General features: G+C 37.7%; 3 protein-coding genes and 1 long non-coding RNA gene across 6 annotated transcripts; 2 read left to right on the forward strand and 2 right to left on the reverse strand.

Annotated features, from left to right (window-relative positions):
• Positions 1 to 6,573: 6,573 nt before the first annotated feature.
• LOC116215019 (UDP-rhamnose/UDP-galactose transporter 2) lies at positions 6,574 to 9,526 on the reverse strand. The gene is made up of 5 exons (XM_031550574.1): positions 8,930 to 9,526; positions 8,184 to 8,368; positions 7,893 to 8,093; positions 7,245 to 7,406; positions 6,574 to 7,140 (listed from the first exon to the last, which is right to left on the reverse strand). The coding sequence occupies exons 1-5, from the start codon at positions 9,057 to 9,059 to the stop codon at positions 6,742 to 6,744; spliced, it is 1,077 nt and encodes a 358-aa protein (XP_031406434.1). The 5' UTR covers positions 9,060 to 9,526; the 3' UTR covers positions 6,574 to 6,741.
• Positions 9,527 to 12,476: 2,950 nt separating this feature from the next.
• Positions 12,477 to 16,213, reverse strand: LOC116214839 (chaperone protein dnaJ 10). 3 transcript variants are annotated; one of them, XM_031550317.1, is made up of 10 exons: positions 16,025 to 16,213; positions 15,453 to 15,512; positions 15,190 to 15,272; positions 14,867 to 15,026; positions 14,602 to 14,731; positions 14,238 to 14,396; positions 13,702 to 13,868; positions 13,486 to 13,566; positions 13,241 to 13,387; positions 12,479 to 13,053 (listed from the first exon to the last, which is right to left on the reverse strand). In XM_031550317.1, the coding sequence occupies exons 1-10, from the start codon at positions 16,109 to 16,111 to the stop codon at positions 12,958 to 12,960; spliced, it is 1,170 nt and encodes a 389-aa protein (XP_031406177.1). In that variant the 5' UTR covers positions 16,112 to 16,213; the 3' UTR covers positions 12,479 to 12,957. The 3 variants fall into 3 exon arrangements, with proteins under 3 accessions (XP_031406178.1, XP_031406177.1, XP_031406176.1); XM_031550316.1 differs by having other exon boundaries at positions 13,690 to 13,868; XM_031550318.1 differs by lacking the exons at positions 15,453 to 15,512; positions 16,025 to 16,213 and adding an exon at positions 15,344 to 15,452 and having other exon boundaries at positions 12,477 to 13,053; positions 13,690 to 13,868.
• LOC116214840 lies at positions 15,751 to 17,362 on the forward strand. Its single transcript, XR_004158362.1, has 2 exons — positions 15,751 to 16,257; positions 16,769 to 17,362. It is a non-coding gene; the product is annotated as an uncharacterized LOC116214840 (long non-coding RNA).
• Positions 17,363 to 20,718: 3,356 nt separating this feature from the next.
• On the forward strand, positions 20,719 to 25,369 carry LOC116214922 (peroxisomal nicotinamide adenine dinucleotide carrier-like). The gene is made up of 11 exons (XM_031550428.1): positions 20,719 to 20,972; positions 21,059 to 21,166; positions 21,248 to 21,322; positions 21,870 to 22,000; positions 22,220 to 22,274; positions 22,857 to 23,009; positions 23,443 to 23,511; positions 23,639 to 23,746; positions 23,904 to 23,972; positions 24,236 to 24,290; positions 24,953 to 25,369. The coding sequence occupies exons 1-11, from the start codon at positions 20,892 to 20,894 to the stop codon at positions 25,168 to 25,170; spliced, it is 1,122 nt and encodes a 373-aa protein (XP_031406288.1). The 5' UTR covers positions 20,719 to 20,891; the 3' UTR covers positions 25,171 to 25,369.
• The last annotated feature ends 379 nt before the right edge of the window (positions 25,370 to 25,748 follow it).

Genomic DNA, 25,748 nt, shown 5'->3' on the forward strand with positions numbered 1-25,748 from the left:
TGAACCTGTGTAACCCGATTATACATTATTAAATCTGTTTATTTAGACATGTTTAATCGTGTTACTATAATCATGTAACATGTTAACCCGTTTATGTATTTGGATTTACCAAAATATCCTTATATAATCCTAACTTCCTAACCTAATTTTCTTTCATTTTTTTCACCCAATCCAACGCATGTCGTGTTAACGTGTTCGAGTAAACGAGTTAATCAGATAAACATGTCGTGTTAATGTATCCGGGTAACTGAGTTGATCGGATAAACAAGTTGTGTTAACGTGTCTGGATAACGTTTATAATCGTGTCATGTATACGTGTACATATTATGACACGTTTCGATAAACGAGTTTAAGCGTGTCTTAACGGGTTGACACGGATATAAACGTGTCGTGTATGGGTTTCCAAAACCTGACCCGTTTAATAATCGTGTCGTATACGGGTTATGATTTCGATGACACGAACTCGTTTAGACACGACACGTATAAACACGACATGATACGAATTGCCACCTCTACGTTCTCATACTCATCGCCTTCTCTCGAATCCCATTTTCCTAGCATTTTCTATTTCCTTATATACCTCTTTCTTTTCTTCTTACTTTAAAAAAATAAATAATAATTAAAAAATAAAATTATATAGAGGATAACACAAATTCGAGTCTTAAGAAACGCACTTGCTCGATTTTTTAAAAATGCGATAGCAATATGTCATACAATGTTTTTACCAAAAAAGATAAAATTATCTAATTCGAAAATGTCTAATGAGACCCGCCCCGACGGGGTTCAACTCTCATACTTGTTAATGAGATTCCCTTTGTTTCTTCCTTTAATCGGGAAAAAAAAAATCAGAGTCGACATCTACAAGATTCTTTAGAGCTGAACTTTCTACACACATATATATATATTTTTTTGCTCATCTATAATTAAATAATTATCAAATACACATGATAAGTTGGACCATCGAATATTTGATAATTCGTAGCAACATATAAACATAAAATTTCCCGTATATCAGTCAACATATGCCATTAGATAATTTCTAAAATGAGTTAAGACTATCTTACGTATTATAGAAGTGAATATTTTAGTATTATAGAATGATAAACTATTTATTTTTTTATTGGATAGAAATAAAAAATAATGTATTTAGAGAGTTCACACTGGCTATTTGACAGTACTAACTTTGACTTTTCGCTAATAAATATACGTATATATACACACTTCATATAGGCGATGGACAAGAAAAGCCCTTTCAGAGAACGAGTTTCTTATTTTCCAAATGTATAAAACAATATTAATATTGAATGCATGTCACATCCTTTGATCCCTATATGACAATGATATATATGATGAATTATGACATTGATATATATATAAATACAACAAAAGATAAAATAATAATCAAGAGTATAATGGATTCGAATTTAGTTCGTTTGGTTCTTAATTTAACTTGATATTATGTATCGATATTGCTAATTGCTGACAATCTTTGCGGTTCAATAATCAGCCCAGTAGGGCTCTTACGATTGAGTTCAAATAATTTATGAGCTAATTATATCTCCCTACGATACAATAAAAAAAAAGTGTGAGGTTAATCCCATATTTTTATTATTCCAAAATTATCTCTCTACGTCAATTACGTCATTTCGCGCGCCGGTTGCCTTCCTCCCTCACAATATCCCTCATCTCGCTTCTGTTCATTCCAAATCCACCCCACATACCTTCATCCGGGGGTGGTTAAGTGTCTCTTCATTCACCCTTTTTAATTTAATAACCTACCGAAAATAAGTCATAAAAAAAAACTTAAAGAAAATTAAAGGTGAGCATAAGTTTATTGGTATTGTAGTGGTAAACAGGTGGTTAATTGTGTACATTGTCTTGTGTTTGAAACTTGACATTCAAGTTTATTATTTTTATTATTATTTTCTTTTTCATATTTTATTTTGGAAAAAATACATTTTTGGTGCTGTAATTTTGGTTTTCAATCAATTTCGCTCATATATATTTCGAATGAATCCTATATATTTGGGCCACTAGACAATTTTGGTCAATTCCATGAAGGGGCATTATGGAGTTGTTATGAAATTGATGCCGTTAATTTTTCCCATGTGATAATTTGTTATTGGTTGCAAATTAAAATTATTTAAAAGGTAAATGAAAAATGAGAAATCAAAATAAAATAAATTATTTTTTTAAAAAAAAACCCCGAGAGGCTGGGTGGTCACCGAGAAGGGGGATTGGATTAGGGACTCATCCTTCCAAGCCCCAAGCAGAGTGACACACATATCATATGTCCAATATGTTATTGAACTTTTAAGACTCACAGTTGCAAATATGTAACTCATGTTACTGCAAAATGTACGAATTATCCTATCTTTCCACTATCAATAAGCGAAATATGTATTAATTAATATTAACTATTGCATAATGGAAAGTTGTGTTGGATTTAACATCATACCGTATACTATTTCTGAATAAATTTCTATAAAGAATAAATAAAACAATCTATATAAATATATTTCAAATAAATATAAAAACATAAATTAAAAAAAAGTAACAACATGACAATAATAAATCTATACTATAAATCAATATTATATCTACTAATATATAATTCTACAAATAAGTCATAAACATAATAAATCATAAAAACAAAATGATTTTATTTATTTATTTACGATAAATTAACAGAAAAAAAAATCACAAGACCTCGCGCAACCCACGTATGTCAAGTCTAGTTTTAAAAAAAAAATCGAGCATCTAAACAGATTGAACTCAACTCAACCGCCGCAGAGGCACAATATGATCAGACTGTCCAAGAAGATCTTAAAATGCGGAGCCAAGAGCTTTGACGAAAAGGAAGTCCCCGTAGGCAGTGTTCGAGTTTACGTTGGCAAAGACGACCGCGACCTGTACAAGTTCGAGTTGGAAAACAATTTTCTGAACCACCCGCGGTTTGAGAACGTGCTTTAGATTTCCAGGGAAGAGTTCGGGTATACTCCTACGAGGGAGCCCTGAGAATAGCCTACGAGGTCGACCTGTTCCAGTATCTCGTTCATCTCCTCAAGAGCAGCAACCTGGGCGCACATTACATGGAGCTCCCGCAGCTCGTCGAAGAGTTCCATAGCGTGAATGCCCGACGCAAGATTATGCCATTATAACTTATAAGTAGCTCTCCCTTCTTCCTTCCCTCCCTAGTATGGGACTATACATATGAAATACATATATAAATACCCACAGTATACATATACATGCTGATTAACCTGTCACGATCGATTTAACCATCTCTGTATACGATAAATATCCGGAATATATTGTTTCAAAAGCAGTGAATACTCGTAGATCTGCAGTTATTTTAAGCATGTGTTTCTTCATGTTTTTGGCTGTCTTAACGACAAGTTCACTGAACTTGCATTTGTATAGAAGAAGTGAGGCATCCTGCCAGTGCGATGTGGTGCGTGAAAGTCGGAATAGAAGATATTTGGCGATGTGTAATTTGAGTAATTCAGCCGGGACACAATTTTCCTGTCTGTGAATTTATGAAAGATTCGATCGATTTCGGTGACCACAATGAGATAGTTTCGATTTCAATGCTTACAGCTAGTTGGCTGATCAGGGAGAAGGCAACGTACAGTTTACAGATCATGATCCACATGCTCAAGAGCCTCTCGTCTCGCATTCTTTTCCAATTTTTTGCATTTATTTTTGGGGAAATTGTAGTATTGTCTGAGATTAACAATTCCCGCATTCACATGAAGGATCTAAATTTGAGAAACTAAAAAATTATATGATTTCAAAAATTATGTAGTACACTGCCGCACACTCCTGCTTGACAATTGAGGTGTTTCAGATTCGATATATACCTAGTCGAATTATTCAATTTGTACTCCTTTATTTAGCTGTTAAGATTAAGATTTATATTCTATTATACTCGGCTCATTGACCTCCCTTATAAATAAAAAGAAAAATTATGATTTGAAAAACTTTACCGTTAGCTGACTGATCCGAAATATGGACTAATTAGGATACATTGAATTTCCGGATCAGAATATTAAGCGGTGCAATCGGAAAAGTTAATATTCCATGCATAACATAATATGATATATATAACTTATCAAGATTTCAATCAATATAGATATGGGATCAGATCATCAAGCAGTTCAATGAAAACATATATTATTCGACAAGAAAATGGACTACATATATATATACACGACGATAGATCACACTCATGGTCCCAGGAAAGAAACTATATCTAGCTAGCCGGAAAAAAGAAAGTACAAAGGAAATTGAAATGGTCGGCTCAAGATTTTAATTGGGTTGGGGCCGAACACATTGGTTAGATTTATCTAGACCATATCTCATCTCAAAAGTCCAAGCAACAGATTTCCTGCACTGACCCGCAAAATTGATCGGTGTCAAAGGTCAGAGTCAGATTAATATAACACGTCCAAATAATTAGGCGGGCCAATCATGATTTTTTGGGCCATGACAAATTGGAACACGGAATCTCCATGGTACCGGACCGAAAGGACATCGTGCTGTCTCTCGGCACCGTGGTCCGTGGCCCCGAGCACCGTCTTTATCTCCTTCTGGAAACAAATATAGAGGGAGGATGGAGGTAGGAGGATCCATCGCAACGTATATTATTCGGGCTCATTAGCATGATTAATTTGTCTAGTTAACAAGTAGCTCATTAGCGTTTTCTTTTATTTTAAAATTAGCTTCTCTAGAGAATTTCTTAATTGGGACCTCAAGCTCGAGCTCGATCAAGTGCCTCCTTTTCCATGCTCAAGCTTGATCTCTTTCCTTTGCCCAATATAATCTTATTTTTACTTCTCATAATAGTCTTTCTCAATAGTCTTATATTATTTTTCATTTGTTTATGAAGTTCCTTAAACTTTTTCACTTTCTTATTTTAAGTCCTTTTCTGAAACTCATAAAATAAAATAAAATATATATGAAAATTTTATTATTATAATAAAAATGAGACATGATAAAATTATAAAGATCTGAGGCTTAATTTCAGCAAAAAGAGCTGAGCAAAAGTGGAGTCGAGAAGTGCAGGCAAAAACCAGTAGAAAGCAGCAGCAGAACGGAGAGCAGCAGAGCAGATTTTTCTTTGTGGCCAGCTTGAGATCGAACCCCGATCGGAAGGGCAAACAAACTCCGATCGAGACGAAACTTTGGCAGCGGCTTCATAACGCGTGGGGCTAAGTTCTGAACAGTCGAAATTTTTAGTCGAGCTTTCTAGGTGTTGTTTTAGCTGAGTTTGTAATTCATCCTTTGGAGTGACGAATTTGAGTGCTCGAGTAACCCAAAAGATTTATTCTCTTGAGTTTGGCAGACCCAGGGCATGCCCTTGATGAAAAACAATGTGCAATCTTCATTGATAGTGGATGGTTAATTTTTTTCCATATTGGGATTTTCCACGTAAAAATTATCGGTGTCCCTTTCTTTATAGCCTGTTGGTTAATTTGCTTGATTCATATCTCGATTACACTATCAAGGGAGGAAGACTAATCGCTACATTAATGTTTGTTCGAGAATCGAGCACATCCTTCCCCAACATATAGATATAGTACAATCCTATGATGCTTACCATTATCCCCTCCATACTTCTTATATTGTCTTTGAAAAATATTGTGTATTCGATTTCTTGTACAAATGAAAATAGTACCACATGCAGATAAACGCCTGCCATATAGTACAAATTGATTAAAACAATACTATATAATACAATCCTAATGCCTACAATTATCCATCTCATACTTCTTATAATATATTCAAAAAATTAATGATAAGATTGGTATGAAAATATTGATCAATCGAAAGATTCAACAGGGTTTTCTAATACATGTCCATTACTTTTTCAATATTCTCTCATATTTCTCAGGCGAAGAATTGTTTCGTTAGGATTTAAGTAACGTTTCAATTAAATCAAATGTGCTTCGTGAAGAGTTTGTTTCGCTGGGACCTAAGTATAGTTTCAATTTAATCGAATGCCTTTCCAAAGAGACGGTCGGGACCTAATCGAGACTTTAGCTTATGGAGCCATACTTATGAGGCAATCAGCACGTAGGGCTTTCCCGGACTGTCAACATATATACATATATATCATCGATAATTGCGATCGAATGCCATATAAATGAGTGGGATCAGACGAAAATTCCCTCTAAATTACCCGTCAACATTGTGATTAATACCGGATCATACAAAAAAAAAATGTAAATCTTCACTCCCACCGACACCACTGGATCGTGACCCACAACTATCGGTCCATGTTGGTTACTTGTTCATTACTCACCTCTCACCCGGGAGACTTGGCGGTCCAAAATCTACTGGTCCCGATATGGCTTTTGCAGGGGAGAAGCAACTGCAAAGGAAAAAGGGCCACAATCAATCGTCACTTACCGAGTTTGATGTAGGAACCGGCACTGGCAGCCTACGGCGAGTTGAGTTCCGCGATTCGTAGTACTTCCAATTTTATCTCGATAATTTCGATCGCCAATTTCATCCCAGTAGTTCCGAATTTGCTCACGAGAGATAAGAGTACAGCGATCCGCAGAAACATATGAAATCAAGGATAAATAATGAAATTAAATAAATGAGGGCCAATCGCCAATTCCTATATGTGGGGATGAGCAGCAGCAGATGGGTTCAGAGCGTCCCGCTGCGCCAAACAAACTACAGACCCAAACATAGATCGGAGAAGGATAGCACATTTAAAGAAGAATAAAATTAACCCGAAATTTCTCTATCGTTGAACAAAACCCCCAACACAGCTTTAGTTTCGCCAAGCTCGATGTCCTTCAATGGACCTTTCTCCACTCCTTCCTTCAACAGCCGGATCTCTTCCTCTGTGAGGCTGTTCTTCGCGGGCAAGATGGCCTTGGCGTTGGCCTGCTTCTCGAGTTCCACGGCCCAGCTGTAGATTATCATCCCAACGACCGCGATCATCATGCCCATGATATTCTTGAAGGTGAGCTCGGAGTCAAAGAGTAGCCATCCTAGCGTGAGGACACAGACCGTTTTCATGTGGCCCAAGACCTGGAAGGAGACCGCCGAGAAGCGGCCAATGCATAGGTACTGGCTCACATTGCAGAAAACTGCTAATGAGCAAGAGAGCAGTATGAAGAGCTGCAGAAAACCATATCGGGTTGTCAGATATAAGATCAATCATCAATCAATTCAAGAATAATCAGCTGAAGCAAATAAAGGAGGAACAGGGAAGAATGTCTTACCAGAGCACCATAAGACATCTTGTATGTGGTTATGAATTTGCCACTAAGATAGTAATCGATGAACGGACCAAAGATGAGGAGAGAGATGGCTTGAATTGGAGCTGTCTTGCTTAGTAATTCAAAAGATCCAATAGAGTATTTCTTCTGCAAGGAGCCTATCGACTGCAGCAAGCAAAACATCATTTAACAAATTGAGAGAATATTTTAGAAAAAAACAAGTCATTACTAGCACACAACAACTGATAAGAAAGTCCCCAATAGCAGCTACAACGTGCTGGAGTTAAGCTAATGCTCATGTCAAAGCTACCTCAACACAGCAAGAGCTACAGGATATAACGATCACGGTCAACAAGTAGTTCGGACTATGATTGTTCACTGAGTTCACACACTCAGTTGGCCCCAACCACAGATACGTGGCAATATACTCAGTTCACCGAATTAGCATTCACATGCATACAGTTGTCAATCAGTTCAGCTAGCCGATCTGGTTAGGTCAATCAAATCAGCGGATGCTCTTGTCGAGTGAGGAAAGATCCAGTCAATAACTCATGAAAGGGTATTTGAGTCCTATGTTACCATCAGCTCGTAATGAATTCATGTTGAAACCAAGCAACTGCAAGCACGAGCAAGAAGAAACAAAATACTCACAATTTGCTGCAAAGACGTGGAGAGGACTGCTATACAGGCACAGATGAAACCTTTAGCATTGACTTTAACATCAGTCACTGTGCAAACACCAACACCTATAACCACCACCACCACGGCCATTTTCACCTCCCTAGAGTAATGCTTGTTGTGAAGGATCCACTCCAATACACAGACTACCGGAATCATACTCAATTTTGAAATCTGCAAAGAAGGGGCAATGATACCAAATGAATAAAGGAATTGTACGTGACTAGAAGAAATGCAGATCCCGAGTGGAGATACTTATTATACCTGATAAAAGCCAACAGAGTTTAACATTAGACTGAAGTTCATCCCCGTTATAGACATATTGGCGACTATCGAGAACCACAGGAGCTCCCACATGGGTACGTGCTTCGATGCAGAATAACCGGCAGCATTCGAGACCAGACCGACCAGAGCCGTTACGGCAAAATGGAACCCAGTCAATGTTGTCGCTGAAAACAGCAAAACACGAATAAATGAATCAAACAAGCATCACGGCATTCTTAACTCGAATGAATCTAAGAGCGCTGTACATTGTCATCAGACTTTTCACACCCCGGCCATCATCGATCTAACTCTGACATCCAAAAATTATGACCGCAGACAACAGAACCAAAGTGTGAAAATTTGAACATTTTGAATTTGAATTGCAAACATCAGCCACTAGTGTTTTCATGCAGGTGATCGTGTCAGCTGAATTTGAATCAAATCCGCAACTTTGCTTATCAGGAGAAAAATTCGACAGCAACACTTGATGAAATGCGGATTTCAGTGACTATTCGACTTAACAGGAGACCCACAAACAGATTTCTAATGCAGATCCAGTAGGATGCGGAGAACTGTTCTAAATCTCGACGAAGATCCAACGAGGAGCCATGGCCAGCGCCGATAAGCAGGTGGAAATGCTTTTTTTTTTTAATTTATTCTTTTCATAGGTCAGTTCTCCGCATAAGCAGCGGGAAAATGCATTTAAGAGACGAGTAGATAAAGATCGGGATGGAGTGGGGACGAACCGAAGCAGAAACCGTAGCCTCCGGAGAACATGAGCTGCTTGTTGGCCATGATAATGCCGACGGAGCTAATGACGTTCATCGCCCACGCTCCCACATCCGACACCGCGTGCGATTTCTTCTCGCCCTCCATCGCCAACCTCCACCAGCTGAAAATCCTCCCAGCAATCTCCCTATCCCCTCACTCCGCCGCACTCGAACGGTTCCCTTTTTTCACCAGAATTCAATCAGATCTCGGCCCGGAAAGTACAAAATGAGCCGCTTCCCCGGAATCGGTGACGGAAGCCAAAGCCAGAGGGAGCTGTAGCTGACGAGCGCGTGTCACCTCCTCATCTCCGGGCTTCAGCTCCGCCTCCAAATCCGTGTCCGTTTGTGCACCGAAACGGGCACCAAAGATCTGAGGAGGAGAGAGACAGAGGGAGAGAGGGAAGATGGGGGAGATGGAGAAGGTGAAGAGCGTGGGCAGTCGTCCTCTTCTCTCCTCTTTCTCGCTCTATCCCCCCAATTGCCTTCGTCTCGACTTCACTCACATTCGCTCCCCCTCCCTCTCTCTCTCTCTCTCTCTCTTCCCCCCTTTTCTCTCTGTGTCTGTCACTCTCTGAGAATGAATGAGGCAACGGAGAAAGGGACGGAAAAGCGAAAGGAAACTACTGAGTGGATTTATCTGTGTCCATTTAACCCGCGTTCGAAGAATATTCTTCGTCCTCCATTTTTCAATTTCTCAGTTAAATCAATCCTCATCACGAAATGAGAAAAATGGCAACGCGAATTGGTTTGGTAATCAATTTAAATGTTTCCTCTGGTCGAAATAATTAACGCGGTCGCATTATAATCTCGTTTTCGAGCGTGGTATATGCGTGCATGTCCGGTACGCGAAAAATGAATGAAATCAAACTTAACCGAATCTCTAATACGTAATGACCATGCTCTGTTTTACTTACATTAGGATGAAATAATTCGAAATGGGAAAGGATTATTTGTTCCATAAGTCGACGATTGCGCATGTATCATGCGAAGAAATGGAAAACGGACGCAACGAGAACGAGGGCATTGAGATATGTATGCTTTCACAGTAATACTGATCCCAATTTAACAAGGGCATGTTCGCATCAACGTCGGGTAACTCATATTGTCAATGTTAATCGCACACGCCTTGTTACCGGGGTTATAAACAAACGTCCAAGTAGACATTTATTAGTTATCCTAAAGCCGTTTTGTCAAAAACCGTCGATATCATCGAACGATATTCATAATCAATCTGGTCAAGTATTTCTTAAAACAAAGTTTCATCTAGTTTACTTTCCTTTACCATTAATATTGATTTTTTTTATTTTATTTTGCTGAATAGTGAGCACGTTACTTTTATTTGAAATTTCTCATTTTTAAATTCTTCCTTTTTATTTTTTTATTTTTTTGTTGACCGTTTTTGGAAAGACAGCTGAATTGAATCAATTCATCCACGAGGCCAGAGCTGTGCAACGACAACTGCAATCTTGTAATTTTCCAAATTAGACTACTATTTTTTCGTGGACCATATTATTATTTTTCTAATATAATATATATTTTATGGCAACGAGAATACGATCTAGTTTCTGGCCCGCCGACCGGCTTGTCCCACCTGGCCATCCGGCTTTCCACTTGGCTTTAACCCACGAACTCGGTCGGTTTCGATTCATTTAAGAAAGGACACATTAATTAATTGATCCATTACTTATTTATTTATTTATTTAATGATTCATGGAGGTTGCTTGACACCGAGGACAACGGACGGGACTAAAATCTACCTCCTTACGCTGAAATCATTGCAATTAAATTAAATATTATTCTTAATTAAATGCGTCCTGTTCTATGTTGTTTCTGTTTGACCTGACCTGGGTCCTGCATCCTCAGCCCACCGGCGGCAACGCGTGATGATTTAATTGTTTAATTGATATTCATATTAATATCTTTCAACTCATCTTGAATTCAGACTTGATGCGCCCCATTAATCACGTCAATTTCTTCTAGCAGACCCACATCATATCGAGCTCGTGCGAAATGCTACCGAATACGGATTCGGTTTGTTCGTTATCCAAGGTCAACATGTCAATAGCAACGTCCCTAGTAAAAGTTAGGAATTCAAAGATTTTGGACAGATTTGCGGATTATATTAAGGTGGTCAAAATCGAATTTCTTAATATAGAAATGATAAAGGGTCCACAAAATCGAATTGTAAAGTAGTACACTTTTATGAAAAATTAATATAATACTTAAAAAGTAATTTTACACATTTATATCAATAATAGTTATAACAAAATTCAAATTAAATTTCAATTACATACTTTTTTCGGTATGAATTTTGGCATTCGAAAACCTAATTAGGTCCCTACTAATCCAATCGAGTCGGATTAGACCACTAACAAAGTAAAACTCTCCGAACATGAGTTTTCTCTAATATACATACTTTCAACAGCTAGAAAGATGAAATAAATAATATTTCCTTTTTTATATTCATTAAATATTGATTTTTAGATAAAAGATGAGTTTAGAGGAAGTTATAAATTAAACTTTATACATTTTTAGAAGTTATGAATTAAATTTTATATATTTTCAAAACATTGCTCTTTAGAATCTTAAGTCAACTATCAAATTCGTTGATTAAAAAAAAACTATCAGTTCACTCCGTTGCAGTTTAATTGGAATAAAAAAATGACATTATTCTAATTTTTGACATAGTAGAATCTAGTTATTATCTTTTTAGTAAAGAGAATCAATTTCTATGCGAGTTGATTAAAATTAAGTTCTACTGCAAATTTACTTATCATAAAAAATAAAAAAGTAAAATTAAAACATAAAAATTATAATGTGTTTAGTTTTAGAGTTGAGTTGAGTTTTGATTTTAATTGATTTGTAATGGTTGTGATGTTGAATTATGAAAAAAAGTATGAAAAAGTAATGAATAGTTAAAAAAAAATAATGATTGTATTGTTAAATTGTATAAAAAATAATGAATAGTTGAGATAATTTATTATTAAAAATTGAATTGAATAGTTAAAAAATTGAAGAAAAATGAAAAATAATAATTATATTGTTGACTTTTGTTGTATAGTGAGTATAATTAAAATTAAAGTTAAAATATTAAAATATTAAAATCAAATTGTGAAATCAAATGGGTTAATATTTTAAGAGTTAGAATCGCAAATTTGACTATCAATTAATATATCTTGCAACCAAAAACTTGAGCATGCCAGAGTCAACAATGCATAACCGATCCGAGATCAGCTCAGGTTGCCTTAAATTCAGACTCGCCTTGGCTTGATTACAACCATACTTTTGGATGGTTACCCATTGAAAATAGCAACAAAATATACTGTGAAGCGCTCACCGGCATGATTTTTCCATTTCATGCACCTCCTCGTACTAACGCAACCTGATCAAAGAAGTTAAAGCCACTCGAGAACGCTTATCAGAAGATGACGTGAAAAGATTGAATGATGAGATTCGCGTCGTGCACATGATCCATTCTATCAGAGAAAAGGGATGCGTATCAGACAACCAGCCATGGGGCAGAGATCATGAAATCACGACATAATGATCGGATTATATCCATGGACAAAGCATATATTACAACCATGTCGAATCCGTCTGTCTAGACGAAAAACAAATACAAGAGGTATTGGCAATAAAAACCCCGACTCGAAAATTAACACAGAGAAGACATCACTCTGAACAAACTACATGATATATGAATTTCAATTGCGGCTACTAAACAAAGACTGAAAACAATGATAACAAGGAGATAATGAAGATATATCACCATCTATTCCCACCACGCTCTCTAACCCTTCCGTATAAAAGGATCTCTGTTTTCCAAATATAAATACAGAATGCAGCAGGGGCTACAAACAAACTTGATTTACCCGTTAACAGATTACGCCATAAATCAGAAGCTCCATATATCCATCCTCCTTCACCATTGATAATAGAAATGTCGTGCATTTAATACCTCGGAAGTGCCTCCCATGGAAAATTCAACCTCGGTACTACCCCATTTAAGGGTGTCTTTGAGCACCGGGTGGTGCTGTTGGCCTCGGGAAATTGAAGTTGTACTGCCCACCTCCGAAGTTGGGGGCCTCCACATAGGGGCTCTAGAGGGTTCAATTACAAAAGGCCAAGCAAAAAATTAAAAATTATCCAGACATTTAACAGCAATCATGTGGCGAAGGGTAAGTAGAGATCCATTCTCGAGAAATTAATGAGAAAAAACAGTCAGATATTAGCTCATAAAGTATAGTACGATTATACTCGTATCCACGTGTAGAGCAGAAGGTATACCTGTGTTTCGCATAGAATGTGAGACTGATCTTCAGATGAAGATTTGGGAGATGCATTGGGAGAACGCGCGTCATTGCTTGATTCACTCCCATTCACTTTCTCGGTCAGCAAAGCATCTGGCTCATTTCCATTGGTTGTTTTCACCCTCTTCATTCAAATACATGTCCCAAACATGTCAACCAATTGATCACGCTAATCAGAGTTACAACCCAACAAAACTCGAATTACTTAAGAAACAGTAGTACCTGAAAAATCTTGCCAAGAGTCTTCAAACCCTTGGCTCGGGCTCGGAGCTCCTCTTTCTTGACATTTGGGTCTTGAAGAACCTGAAAGAAAGCATGACCTAATGTAAGTTCAAGCTGACTATATCAACTAAATTTTGGTTTATGCAGAATAAAGGGGCTCTCAAAAAAAAAAAAAAAAGATTAGCAAACTCATTGTTACACAACCATATGACAAACTTGTGACAGCGTAGCTTCAATATCAGCAACATTAAGCTTCCACAGGGAATCAATCATCAACTTTTTGTGAGACTGCATGTACTCTTCAAGCTCTTCTTCCGTGTAGTTTCCTTCCTGGCTGAGTTGTTTCTTCATTTCCTCTTGGAGCTGGATCAATGCAATTGCACCTAGTGCACGAGCACAAACAAAGAAGTTAAAAACATTAGATTTTTAAGCCTTTAAATATATAAGTTGATTCGATCGACCAGGTCCGTGCATGAGGTGATGCACAATTTAGGTCCATTCCAAGATGACCAATTCACTATTCAAGGATTGGAATAAATTCAAAAAAAGTTCCTTATACCTTTTGATGATTCTTTTTTTTTTTTTCCAATCTCTCTTTTAGGGTCAGGGTTCCTGGACCAATCACTCAATGTTGATCCCACAGGTTGCAGGGACTATGCATGTTCTCCTTAAAGTGATTGTAGAAGCTCACCAGAAAAAAATAGTCACCTAGACATACTAAGGAGCAACCAAAGCCAGCAATATCAACTCACCTGTTGCTGCTGTTACTTGGGATTTGATGAAATGGCCTTTGGTTCTAAACCATTCTGCGATGAATGGCATACCCAAGTAAATTGCCTTTTTCCCAAGCTCTTTAGCTGCCTGCCTCACGTAAATATAGCCAATCGTGCTCAGCATATCAACACCATAGGCTGCAAAAGTTAGAATTTAAGAAGATCAATCAGAATATAAGCCGTAGATCTTAGAAAATCTCAGTGAGTTCTTCAAAAGAGCAAAATTTGCCACCATGCTTCAAGAAGCTTTCTTTTGCCGAGTAATAACAGATTTGTTGAATTTATGTATAATCTAAGTTTCCTTTATTTTCTTAAATGAATTTGACTAGGAGATGATACCTACCGGCACTAGAAAGCCTGTTTACTTCAGCTTCAGCATGCCGAATGAAGTCCTCCTTCTGCCCTTGCACATATTGGTTGAGTCGATCTTTCAGAATTTGAGCAAGCTTTTCTTCTCTTTCCTTCTGAACAATCTGTTGGGCGAGAGGGTTCGCATGAAGATATAAACATCAAATAATGATGCGATGTGATACCACTCACAGATCAGGAAATAAATAATTGCATGAAAGCAATCAAAATTCAGTTGATAAGTGTCATTCTTTTTGTACCCTCATTTTCTCTTTTAATTTATTTGCATCAAACTGCTCCCCTTCCGTAAAAATATCCAGAGAAGCCATTGATGCCATGGCAAGCTGGCCTATGTAGTCCTCGAAAAGCTCACTACCGAAAAGCATAGCAAAGATTGCAGCGGGATCGATAATTGCATCTCTACAAGAAAAAGAGAAACAAAACGCAATTAGCATAATCAACACTATTCAATATTTTCAGTCATTTTCCAGCACATATGCATGGAACAATAAAGCCCATAAACCAGCCAAACAAATCAATCTTGAAAACACATCCATCAGTAAAGACAGGGGAGATAGCATACGTTGAGACTCCCGCTTTTCCATGCGCATCATATGCTTGCCTTTGTGTTGGGTCACTCAACACTTGGTAAGCCTCTCCCAAGACCTGTGGAAAGTAAAATGGTCAAATTAGAGGCTGGCGAAGGTTTTTCCAAACTATTCCCACAATGAAGCAACCTCCATAATATAGCTCAGATAGACTGGCTTGGAGTGACATCGAACAATAGAAATCTTCGGGGAAAGGAGGTTCCACAATTCTATGTTAGAATTAAGAGTGAACTCTTGCCTGGAACTTCTGGGCTGCATAGGGATCATTTGGGTTTTTATCGGGATGAACTTGCCGTGCCTGAAAGACACAAAATTCGTGCATGAAATCAGCAAACTAGGCGTGCACAGAGCTGCTTCTTGTGTAAGACAGCTAGCTAGTGACAATGACGAAGCAATGAAAGCGCCAAGTTCAGTTGACAGTTGCAATCACAGAAACTGGATGCCATAACAGGTAAATATAGCTATCCTATTATTGCAAAGCAGCTGCTCACAATCCCACCGCCAGCTCCATAGATTACAGAGCAAGCAACTTTACCGAGAAACAAACAAAACTCATTATTGCACAAGGCCTCGCTTTTATCTTGCAAGAGAGTGCAAAAGTCAAACAACGATGAAGCTCGCGGTGACGCACTTCATATATGCCCATCCAAGCAAGAATCCACCTCACCACACCACTCACCACTACAGTTGGATCGATCCAACAGAACCAATCCCTCGCCACTAAAACCCTAACCTCCGCTGACCAAATCGACGCACGCACAGAGCGGAAGCAAAAGAGGCCAAATTCGCGAGGGAGGGGGATCCGATCACCTTTATATAATAGGCTTTCTTGATCTCGGCCTCAGTGGCCGAGGGCTTGACCCCGAGCACATCGTAGTATTCGGTCTCTCTCACCATTTGATGCAGCAGTCCCGCACCGTTGACAGTTCAATCTGCTCAATGCTCGGAGGAATCTGAATTGCTGAATCCCGGCGACGATGAGCAGATTTGTCGAATTCCAGGCTCCGGCGAATGTTGAGGAGGAAGAAGAAGGAGAAGAAGAGGTAATGGACTGTTTTTTCTTTTATTGTTTAGTGAAGAACGAGAAGAGGAGGAAGAAGAAGAAGAAGAAGAAGAAGCGAAAAAAGAAAAGGGAAAACGGAGTTTGAAAAGGGGGATTTATATGAAACCGTTTCGAAATCGCGTACGATTACGAAGAATCAGAATAAATAAAGGTTAATTCCATTTTGGTCCCCGTAGTTTGCGAGTGGTCTTGGAGTCGTGCCTGTTCGCAGAGCCATTTGGGCGGGTTGGCTCTCGAGTTGCTTCGAAACAACTCGTGGTCGTCTGCTGCTCGTGTGACTGTAGGAATGAGGAACAGGAAATCCTACTCTGCATTTGAAAATGAGATCAATATAGTAAAATCAGAACATATAAGATCTCCAATAATTTGATTTTCACGGATAATTTGGCCGAAATTTTGATTGCTTCTTTTTGTTCTTCTCTCTTCCTCGTCGCCAATCATCCCAAGTGGATTCAAAGATGTTCATAATCGTTCCTATTCCTATTTTGCAGCTTATTTCCAATCACTTGTAGTGAGAAGAATTAATCCGACTGGCAAATCTTCATCGACTTCAAGGCGATACTCTCCTTACGTGCATGGATTCTCCGGTCTGCATGTACTGATGAAGTTACACGAGTGATGTATTACCAAGTCCGATCCCAAATATAAAGGCCATTACTGGTTTGAAGCAGTTTTCTAAGTCTCGTAGATTGTTACGAGATAATCGAAACTATGCAGTCCGTCATGAGATTTTCCCGAACCACAGGGTACAAAATGGAATTAGCCAATAGATAACAAATGATGTCCCTAATTTATTTAGCTATGCAGCGTCGTCGCTTGCGTGGAGGGATGAAGAGGGGTGAGGTTTGAGGGGCTTTTTCTCAAGTTTCGCTTTCAGATTGCCCACACGAGGTTTGCTTCGTTGTCAATGCAAAGACACTGTCCCCAGGCTTCCCGATTTATTGGACCGTCCACTAGCAAAATTCTTGATTTTTCTCGTAAGAAAAAGATGACCATGTAACCAACCAATAGCGATAGAGGATGAAAACTCCTCGGAGGATACACTGTCATAATTGACAAATTCAGTAAAAAATTGATTTGCCGTTCCCTCTAATATAATATAATCCGAATATGTGTATTTGATATAAATAATGATATAAATTGTAATCTACATAATGTTCAACGACTTTTCAATAAACAAATATGAGTGAGATTTTTTAATAGGAGAATTTGACGACCGTTTGATTTCGTAATCTGATTTTAAAATTTTAACTTTAACTTTAACTTTACTAACTACACAATAATAAAAGTTAACAACACAATTATTATTATTTTATTTTTTTTCAATTTTTTTAACCATTCAATTTAATTTTTAATAATAAATTTTTAAAACTATTCGTTACTTTTTTCACAATTCAACAGTACAATCAATACTTTCTTTCAATTATTCATTACTTTTTCACATTTTTTCTCTTAATTCAACATCACAATCATTACAAACCAATTAAAATTAAAATTCAACTCAACTCAACTCTAAAACCAAACATACTATATATTTTTCTGAGAATTTTTGTCATTAATCCTTCTATAAGAAATTGGATCTTTCAGAATTTTTAGTTAATTGTATTATGGGATTGAAGTTTTCTGGGAGGCGATGGTATGTGTTGATTAAATTCGTTTATTCAAATTGAATAGAGTTCTCTTGAACTGTAATTCACTTTTAAGCTCGTGAATATGTATAGATAGAGACACTCGTACGAGCTGAACTTGTCGAATAAGAAAGGCCTAACATTTGAAGTCAATTATTCATGAGTCGCGTCTCGCACTCGAATCGGAGACGTTGGCGTGATTCTCTACGCGGAGATGAGGGGGATGGACTGCTACATTTTCAGCGGCTAATTAAATGTATAACTATCAAATTAATACACGCAAGAAAGCATTACGCGTGGGTCCCCTAAATTTAATTACTTTGCATTGACATGGTTAAGACTCGTTTCCAATTGCTTAACAGACAAGATATTGAACATCCAGTCGGCTAAGAAAAGGAGGAAAAGGGGGAGATATCTGAGGTGGCATGCCTCATCATTGGAAGACCAAGACTTATATTTGGGTTGGAGCTCTTTCTTCCTCGTACTAAAATGTATATTATTCTCACGCATGACAAAATTTTCTAGGAGAATGAGAAAGGAGCGCATCATAATTGGGTACATCCATGTCTATCAATAAAGAGATTATGAATGAGCTTGGATTGAGAGTTGAGTTGAGTTTTGATTTTAAATGGTTTGTAATGATTATATTGTTGAATTACGAGAAAAAGTATGAAAAAGTAATAAATAATTAAGAGAAAATAATGATTAAGTAATGATTGTGTTGTTAAATTGTGAAAAAGTAATGAATAGTTGAGAGAATTTAATATTAAAAATTGAATTGAATGATTAAAAATATTTAAAAAATAAAAAAAGTAATGATTGTGATGTTGAATTGAAGATAAGTGGAGTTGAGTTGAGTTGAGTTTACAAAACAAACACACCCTACATGTTTGATTCTCGCTATAGAATTACTCTTATTCCTTTACTAGCTGCTAATGGTATGGCATGTGCTTTGCGGGCGTTTGTTTTTTATTTTCAGCAAAGCATAAGTTTAGATTCTATGTCATAGTTATCTGTAAAAGCGATATAAGTAATCCGAAACGCACCTGCATTGGGGTGTATTGTAATCTATAATTAAGATAGTACATATATTACAGTATAGTAAGTGAATGTGCATGTACAATTAAGATTTGATTGTTTAAGTAAATGAAGGTGCAATTAAGGAATTATTGTACAATACGTTTATCAAACACAATTTCATATGGAATAATTCTATAAATCCTTCAAAGCAGAGATCAAACAACTTAGCCTTCTTCAACCATCCCATGAGCAATGATCCTCCTTGATGTTCGAACTGAATTAGATCCCTTTTCGACTTTGGTATGAAAGATATAATTGCCTCCAATTATTTTTCCAACATGCTCATTTAACATTCCCCGATCTTGGCCCTATTCAAGGAAAAAACGTGTTAGTATAGCTTGTTGGAATTATGAAGCCTTAATTGGTAACGCTAAATTTTAAGTACATGATTCGTTATTTGAACGGGATCACTTATAGAGCATCCTAAAAGTTTATCGGTTCCATCAAAAATTGTGATTTGTGCTCGCCGAACTCCATCATCAACAACAATTTTCAGCATAGACCTAATAACAGTTAGATTATAAATGCAGTTAAATAGTTACATCAAGAATTGTGATAGAGATCGAGTTTATTATGGATGGAGATATGAACCTAGTACCTTTGATAAGAGTCGACACATCTAGCACACTTATCGCAATATGTATCTCCATCATTGATACTAAGGTCCGTTTGAATTGTTAGACCGATTTTAGAATCATGATTTTGATTTTAACTCAACACACTACACAACAAAAATACACGTTTCCCAAGTCAAATTTATAATACTATCTCATTTGTCTTTTTTCACAATCAAAATCAAAATCAAAATCAAAATCATGATTCTAAAATCACACTAACAATTCAAACGCAGCCTAACCTTCTTGTTGCAGTTTTTACATGCATCACACCATAGGTTGGTTTCACTGTCGATTGTCCCTATCTTTGCCTTGAATGAGCAATATGGATTCCGGTTTGAAAATAATTAAGCACCATAGTTATGACATATATAATGTTGAAATGGCAACTAAATATTAAAATAATAATAAATGCCTGCAAGGAATTAATGAAAATGTTAATAGCTTAAGGCTTCGTTTGGTTCGCTGAAATGGAATCGATAAAGAGTAGAATTGACATGGATTAGAATTGACAGGAAATATAATAAAAATTTTGATGAAATTTATTTGTTTGGTTGGACGGAATAGAAAAATGGTGAAAATCAAGAATACGATGTAAACAAGATAAAAAGACATAAATACCCCACTTTTAAAATGTATTAAAATATTATATTAAATAGAATTAAAAAAAAATACATTGTTCATATTTTTCAACATGAAAAAGACGAACAGTACATGGCTCCCTCGCCACCTAGATCATTCGCGAATGGGGTCAAGGTCGACCTCTTGCTCCCCAGCCCCAACCTCGGCCCCAGCCCATCGACCTGTCACCTCCACCTCCACCTGATTCCCCTACGGCGTCTTCCTCTTTGGATTGATTGCGTTCCATTAACTCTGAAAGAATTAGTCGCTCATATTGATTTTGTGCCCTCGGTCTTAAAAAGTTTGTGGGGCTTTTTGTGCTATCAAATGTCAATGACCTAGACAAGCGAGAAATATTTAGATAATGAGAAATTGGAACGTGACTCCGTATAAAATATGGAAAATATTATTTTTATTTTTATTTATGTACTAAAAATTAAAATAATAATTTTTTATTAGCTTTTGCCGTTATCACATCTTACCACAGTTGAATACGACACTTTCTCCTCTTTCGTGAGCGTGCCGAGCTCTGTCTTACTCTACTCTACTCTCCTCGCTCGCTCATATGAAAGAGCTGCTCCAGTAGCAATCAAACAAGCTCAACCAAGCAGAATTACCTCGCCGGAGGACTCCCTGTCGATCGGCGGAGCCGAAGTCGAAGCTCAATCGCCATGTCCAACGCCGTTGCCAATGGCCTCGCCGGCGCCGGAGGCGGCATCATTGCTCAGATTATCACTTATCCACTCCAAACTGTAAAGCATCTCCTCTCTCTCGTTCCCTTCTCTCCCTCTCTGTCAGTTTCTGATGGCTTTCGGCGGCCTCTCGAGCTGCGAAACAGGTGAACACGCGGCAGCAGACCGAGAGAGTGGCGAAGAAAGGCCTGCGCTGCGTCGACGGAAGTGCTTCGAGCTCCACTACAGGCGGCACGCTCCTTCAGATGATCCAGGTTCGAATTCGCAACTGTTGGAATCTCCATTGCAGGATTGGAGCGATTTAACGCGTGACGGCTCTGTGTGTTTGAGATCAGGTCCTCAAGACCGAAGGCTGGGGTGGACTCTACAGCGGCCTCAGGCCTTCACTGCTCGGAACTGCAGCTTCGATGGTAGCGTTCACTCTCCTATATTCTTCTGTACGACTGTAGATGATGTAGAAACGTTTTCCTTATCCGAAGAACAGCTCAATTGTTCGTTCGAGTATTTTCTGTCGTTCGTGCTTGCCAACAACAGCCATCTGTTCTGACATACCGTTAGAGGAAGATGTAGCGAGGAACAATTGGATAATCTCATGTTTATTTAGTTCCGGTAATAGATACTTAATTTGAATGACAATCGAGCAGTTTTCATGAACGACATTCTCCTTATTCCAAGTTGATTTGAATGTCAAGCGAATCATTAGAAACTAGAACTCTCCGATTAAATGTTTAGGCTTGGAAATATTCAAATGCTTGGAAATGACTGACAGAAGCAAATTGTGGAGTAAACTCTTCCCGAATGCGAGACAAATGTGATTCAGAGGATAGCTTCTTTCTTCCTTAAGATGATGCAAATCCTAAATAAAGAATTGTCTTACATTACATTTTGGTTGCTAACTCTTCTTGAGTAAGTTTTTCCATTCTCCCTAAATTGTACAATCTGCTCTGATGCTGACAGGGTGTATATTACTATTTCTATCAAGTTTTCAAAAACAAGGCTGAGGCTATCGCTGTTGCTCGTAAACTAAAAGGACGTGGAGACGGAACAGTTGGCATGTTCTCTTGGCTTGTTGTGGCAGCTATTGCAGGGTGACTAATCATTCTCACGGTCGCTTGACATTCCTTCATATAGCCATCATTAGAAAGAGTTGGAGGAGGGTGTTGGAGGAGGGTGATTCGAATGACCTGTCTGGCATGATTTATAGTTGCAAATGTGCATTTGGTTATTTCACTTGCATGTGGCCATTACAGTGGAATATGGACTAGGCACATCAACTTATCTTTTGCTATATCTATCCTCCCTTGCAGGTCCTTAAATGTTTTGCTGACGAATCCAATATGGGTTCTTGTGACTCGCATGCAGGTGCAGTTGGATTTTTCTACTACAGAGTTTTCCCACTATTTATTATGCATTAAGTACAGAACAAGTTTCAGACAAGTTAAAAACACATCACACTTGTCCTTCCTCACTAAGAACTTAGCAACCACCTTGTTAAATGAGGAAGAAGCCGGGAACTTAGCAACTGGAAATTTGGTTCATCTGTTAAAGTTAATTGGGTCATAATTCATTTCCACCAAGAAAATGCTTTGGATCCCCTGTGAGGGTTTAGTAATCACATGATTATGATCTTTCTTGACTTGTATCTTGCTATCGGGAAAATTACTTTCATTACTACTTAAACCTTAATCACGAATGGCTCCACTACATGTGCAATTGCTTTGCTCATGGAACACCAGTCATCAGGGCTATGTGGAAATAGAGAACTTTCTGATGATTCTAATGCTTTGTGAGAAATCTTTATAAGAATTGATTATGTATTTAATTGATCATTGATCACTATTATGGGCTCCTACTCTTTGGATTTTTTTTTTTTGGGTAAATAACCATGGATTCTGCATTAAGCCTGCAAAATCATTTCCTTATTCCCTAATTATTTCATTCTAGACACAAACTCAAGCTGAAAGAAAAATACTAGAGGGCAAGAGGGAAGCTCTCCTGAAGAAAACATCTGAAAATGGTTGGGAAGATTATATTTTACAAGACAAACTTGCTGAACTCGAATCGGTGAAACCTCGTCCATATGGAACATTTCAGGCGGTCGGTATTATCTGCACTCTCCCTCATTCTATTCATTTATAAAATTACCTAGACATATGATGGTTGCACATATATTGTCTATCATAGAGAGGTTGATATTCTACGTACTCTGTTTCAAGGCTGGCCTCTTTAAGGAACACTGCTGCAACCATCAACCGTTGATGTTTGCATAAGCTTGTTTATCCATTTTCAGCAATTGTGTGATTAGTATATGAGATTTGTCTTCTCATGGTGTAATATTATTGATGAAGTATTTTATTGGCCTCCAATGCAAACCATTCCTGATACAGGTGGAATTACCGGCATTTTTAATACATGCTCTGCATGCACAATTATCTATCAGTTATCAGAACCTCTAGCATTTTATGATTGGATATATGCTCGAGATTCACTTTTTGATACAGGCACCCCTTTGCATTTGTATTATTAATAGGCCCAAGAGATTTGCAATGAAGCAGGGATTGCTGGATTCTGGAAAGGCATAATTCCGACTCTCATTATGGTTAGCTTTGTTGATTATCTTTTTTTCCGCCCTCTTGTCTAGATCATGCTAATATGTGGTGGAATATCTTGTTTCTCCATCTTGTCACCACCTATATCATTGTAATCACTAATGAAAAATAGTTCAGGTCTGCAACCCATCAATCCAATTCATGATATATGAAACATCATTGAAGCATTTGAAGGCAAAACAGGCTGCTAAAAAGGATGGTTCAAAAGATGTGGCGGCTTTGGAGGTACAATACTTTTGGAGATATTATTCTTTGCTTGAAGAAATTTCTGGATAATTTTTGCTAGTGCTGTCTTACTTGTCCAAGGACGTCCATATTATTTCCCTGGAAAGATATGGAAAACTGTCCCAGCGCTTCCGTCTCATTGTTCATCCCTAAACAGGTTTTTCTGTTAGGAGCCTTGGCAAAATTGGGAGCAACCGTTACAACATACCCTCTTCTAGTTGTTAAGGTAATGTCTGCGTTAATCTCGGATGTACTTTTACTTTTCTGCGTAATTAAAGTGTTGAAAAGGCTTTTTTGGCGCATGAGGCTCCTGATGGGACTGTCAGGTTTATGCATATTCCACCTGTTTCCTTTATTCTCCCAACTATCAAGCTAATAATCCTGTCTAAGACCTCAAGAGTCCCCTTCTGTCAATTGGCACACTAAATTCAATATTGATGGTGTTACTCTTCTTCTTCTTCTTCTTCTTCTTCTTCTTTTTTTTTTCAGTCAAGGCTTCAGGCGAAGCAGGAGATTGGTGGGAATGTTGCTCTAAGATACACAGGTCCAGTTAAAAAACAGAACTTCCTTTTGCAATTTCTAATGTTTTGCTACTTTTCTTTTTGTTCCAGCATTATCTTTTATGCTATATGGCTCATTATAATGGTCATATGTTCATTTATAATTGCAACATTGCCTTTTATGTTTTCCACGGATTCATTTCTGAGACCTCCTCGACAGAATATTCATATTAAAATCTAGAGTTTTCCTTTCATGAAGCTGTAAATTTCAAGAATTAGGATGCGACCTTTCTCTGTCTCTGCAGTGCCAATTTTCTTTTTGCACCTTTCATTCAGAGTTATATGCACCACTAATTGCTTTTTTAGTATTAGACTCGTGTGGCCAAAAGAAAAAATGTATTAGAAATCTATGTTGTTGTTCTTGAAGTTTATGCAACTATGCTTTGACAAAAGTGAAATGTAGCACCTTTGTCTAAGCATGAGAGAGAAAAGAGCAAAGCTGTTGTCTCTTGTCATTGCTAAATTCTTCGGTGTCGTCTGATTAAGTCCTAGCCGCACTCCCACCATCCATTCATTAAAGTATTCTTCCTTTATCTTTCTCCCCACTGCTACAGGGATCAATATTCTTTCCCGCCTATTTTTAGAATCTGAATGTGCAGAGGTTCCATGGGAAGTTCACTTACACTAAAATGTTCTTTGTATTCAGGCACATTGGATGCAATAATTAAAATGATCCGATATGAAGGACTGTCTGGATTTTATAAGGGTATGAGCACTAAAATAGTGCAGAGTGTTTTCGCAGCTTCTGTGCTATTCATGGTTAAGGAAGAGCTTGTTAAGGGTTACATGTTGCTGGCAGATAAAGGCCACAAAGTTGCATCAACTTTGTTGAAACAATCATCTGTAAAGGTGTTCAAGGAGTGAGTTTGGTATATTCATTGCATAGAACAATACAGGCGATAAAATCTAATTTGTTAACGTGATTCGTAGGATTGGAGTACATTTCTTAAAATAGATTGCCCTCTCTGCTATTGAGGGTCAAACAATCACAATATATGATATCCAATTGCACAACTCTCATTGCTTTGAGCTATCTAAGTTTAGCTTTGTCCCAGTGCATGAATGATACTTCTGTCACCTGAGTAGGTTACAGTCCCGAACCTTCAGTGCACGTTCTCAGAATCATTACCGTGTGCATGATTTTTTTGGCCTTGGGCATTCTGTTCAGTTAATTGGCCTGCCCTCAATTTAAAAATGAAATCCGAAAGTGGAAGTGAATTATGCTTTGCAGCCTTTACTTTGTATAGGGTGAATAATGGGAGATGATACCCATGCAACTGTTATAAAAGGATACATTTCTAGGCTTTTGGGATCCGAAGCCTGACCAGTGTGATAGGGTTTTTGATAACAGTAGTTAATTTGCCTATATCATACTTTACTTATAGTTGTAGCATAGCATTCATCTATCAGATCAGGAAACAAATCTGGCTGCAATTCACCAA

This window comes from Punica granatum, chromosome 7, assembly GCF_007655135.1.
Source record: "Punica granatum isolate Tunisia-2019 chromosome 7, ASM765513v2, whole genome shotgun sequence".
Lineage (NCBI taxonomy): Eukaryota > Viridiplantae > Streptophyta > Magnoliopsida > Myrtales > Lythraceae > Punica > Punica granatum.

Excerpts from the sequence above, each read along its gene's own strand:
- LOC116214839 (XM_031550316.1), bottom strand. The coding sequence starts at position 16,111 with ATGGTGAGAGAGACCGAATACTACGATGTGCTCGGGGTCAAGCCCTCG. Across the intron at positions 15,513-16,024 it reads AGAAAGCCTATTATATAAAG|GCACGGCAAGTTCATCCCGA; the intron begins GTGATCGGATCC and ends TGTGTCTTTCAG. Across the intron at positions 13,567-13,689 it reads TGTCACAAGTTTGTCATATG|GTTCTTCAAGACCCAAATGT; the intron begins GTTGTGTAACAA and ends GCTTTCTTTCAG.
- LOC116215019 (XM_031550574.1), bottom strand. The coding sequence starts at position 9,059 with ATGGAGGGCGAGAAGAAATCGCACGCGGTGTCGGATGTGGGAGCGTGG. Across the intron at positions 8,094-8,183 it reads ACTCTGTTGGCTTTTATCAG|ATTTCAAAATTGAGTATGAT; the intron begins GTATAATAAGTA and ends CCTTCTTTGCAG. Across the intron at positions 7,407-7,892 it reads CCACGTCTTTGCAGCAAATT|TCGATAGGCTCCTTGCAGAA; the intron begins GTGAGTATTTTG and ends TGCTTGCTGCAG.
- LOC116214922 (XM_031550428.1), top strand. The coding sequence starts at position 20,892 with ATGTCCAACGCCGTTGCCAATGGCCTCGCCGGCGCCGGAGGCGGCATC. Across the intron at positions 23,747-23,903 it reads AAGATGTGGCGGCTTTGGAG|GTTTTTCTGTTAGGAGCCTT; the intron begins GTACAATACTTT and ends ATCCCTAAACAG. Across the intron at positions 24,291-24,952 it reads TGTTGCTCTAAGATACACAG|GCACATTGGATGCAATAATT; the intron begins GTCCAGTTAAAA and ends CTTTGTATTCAG.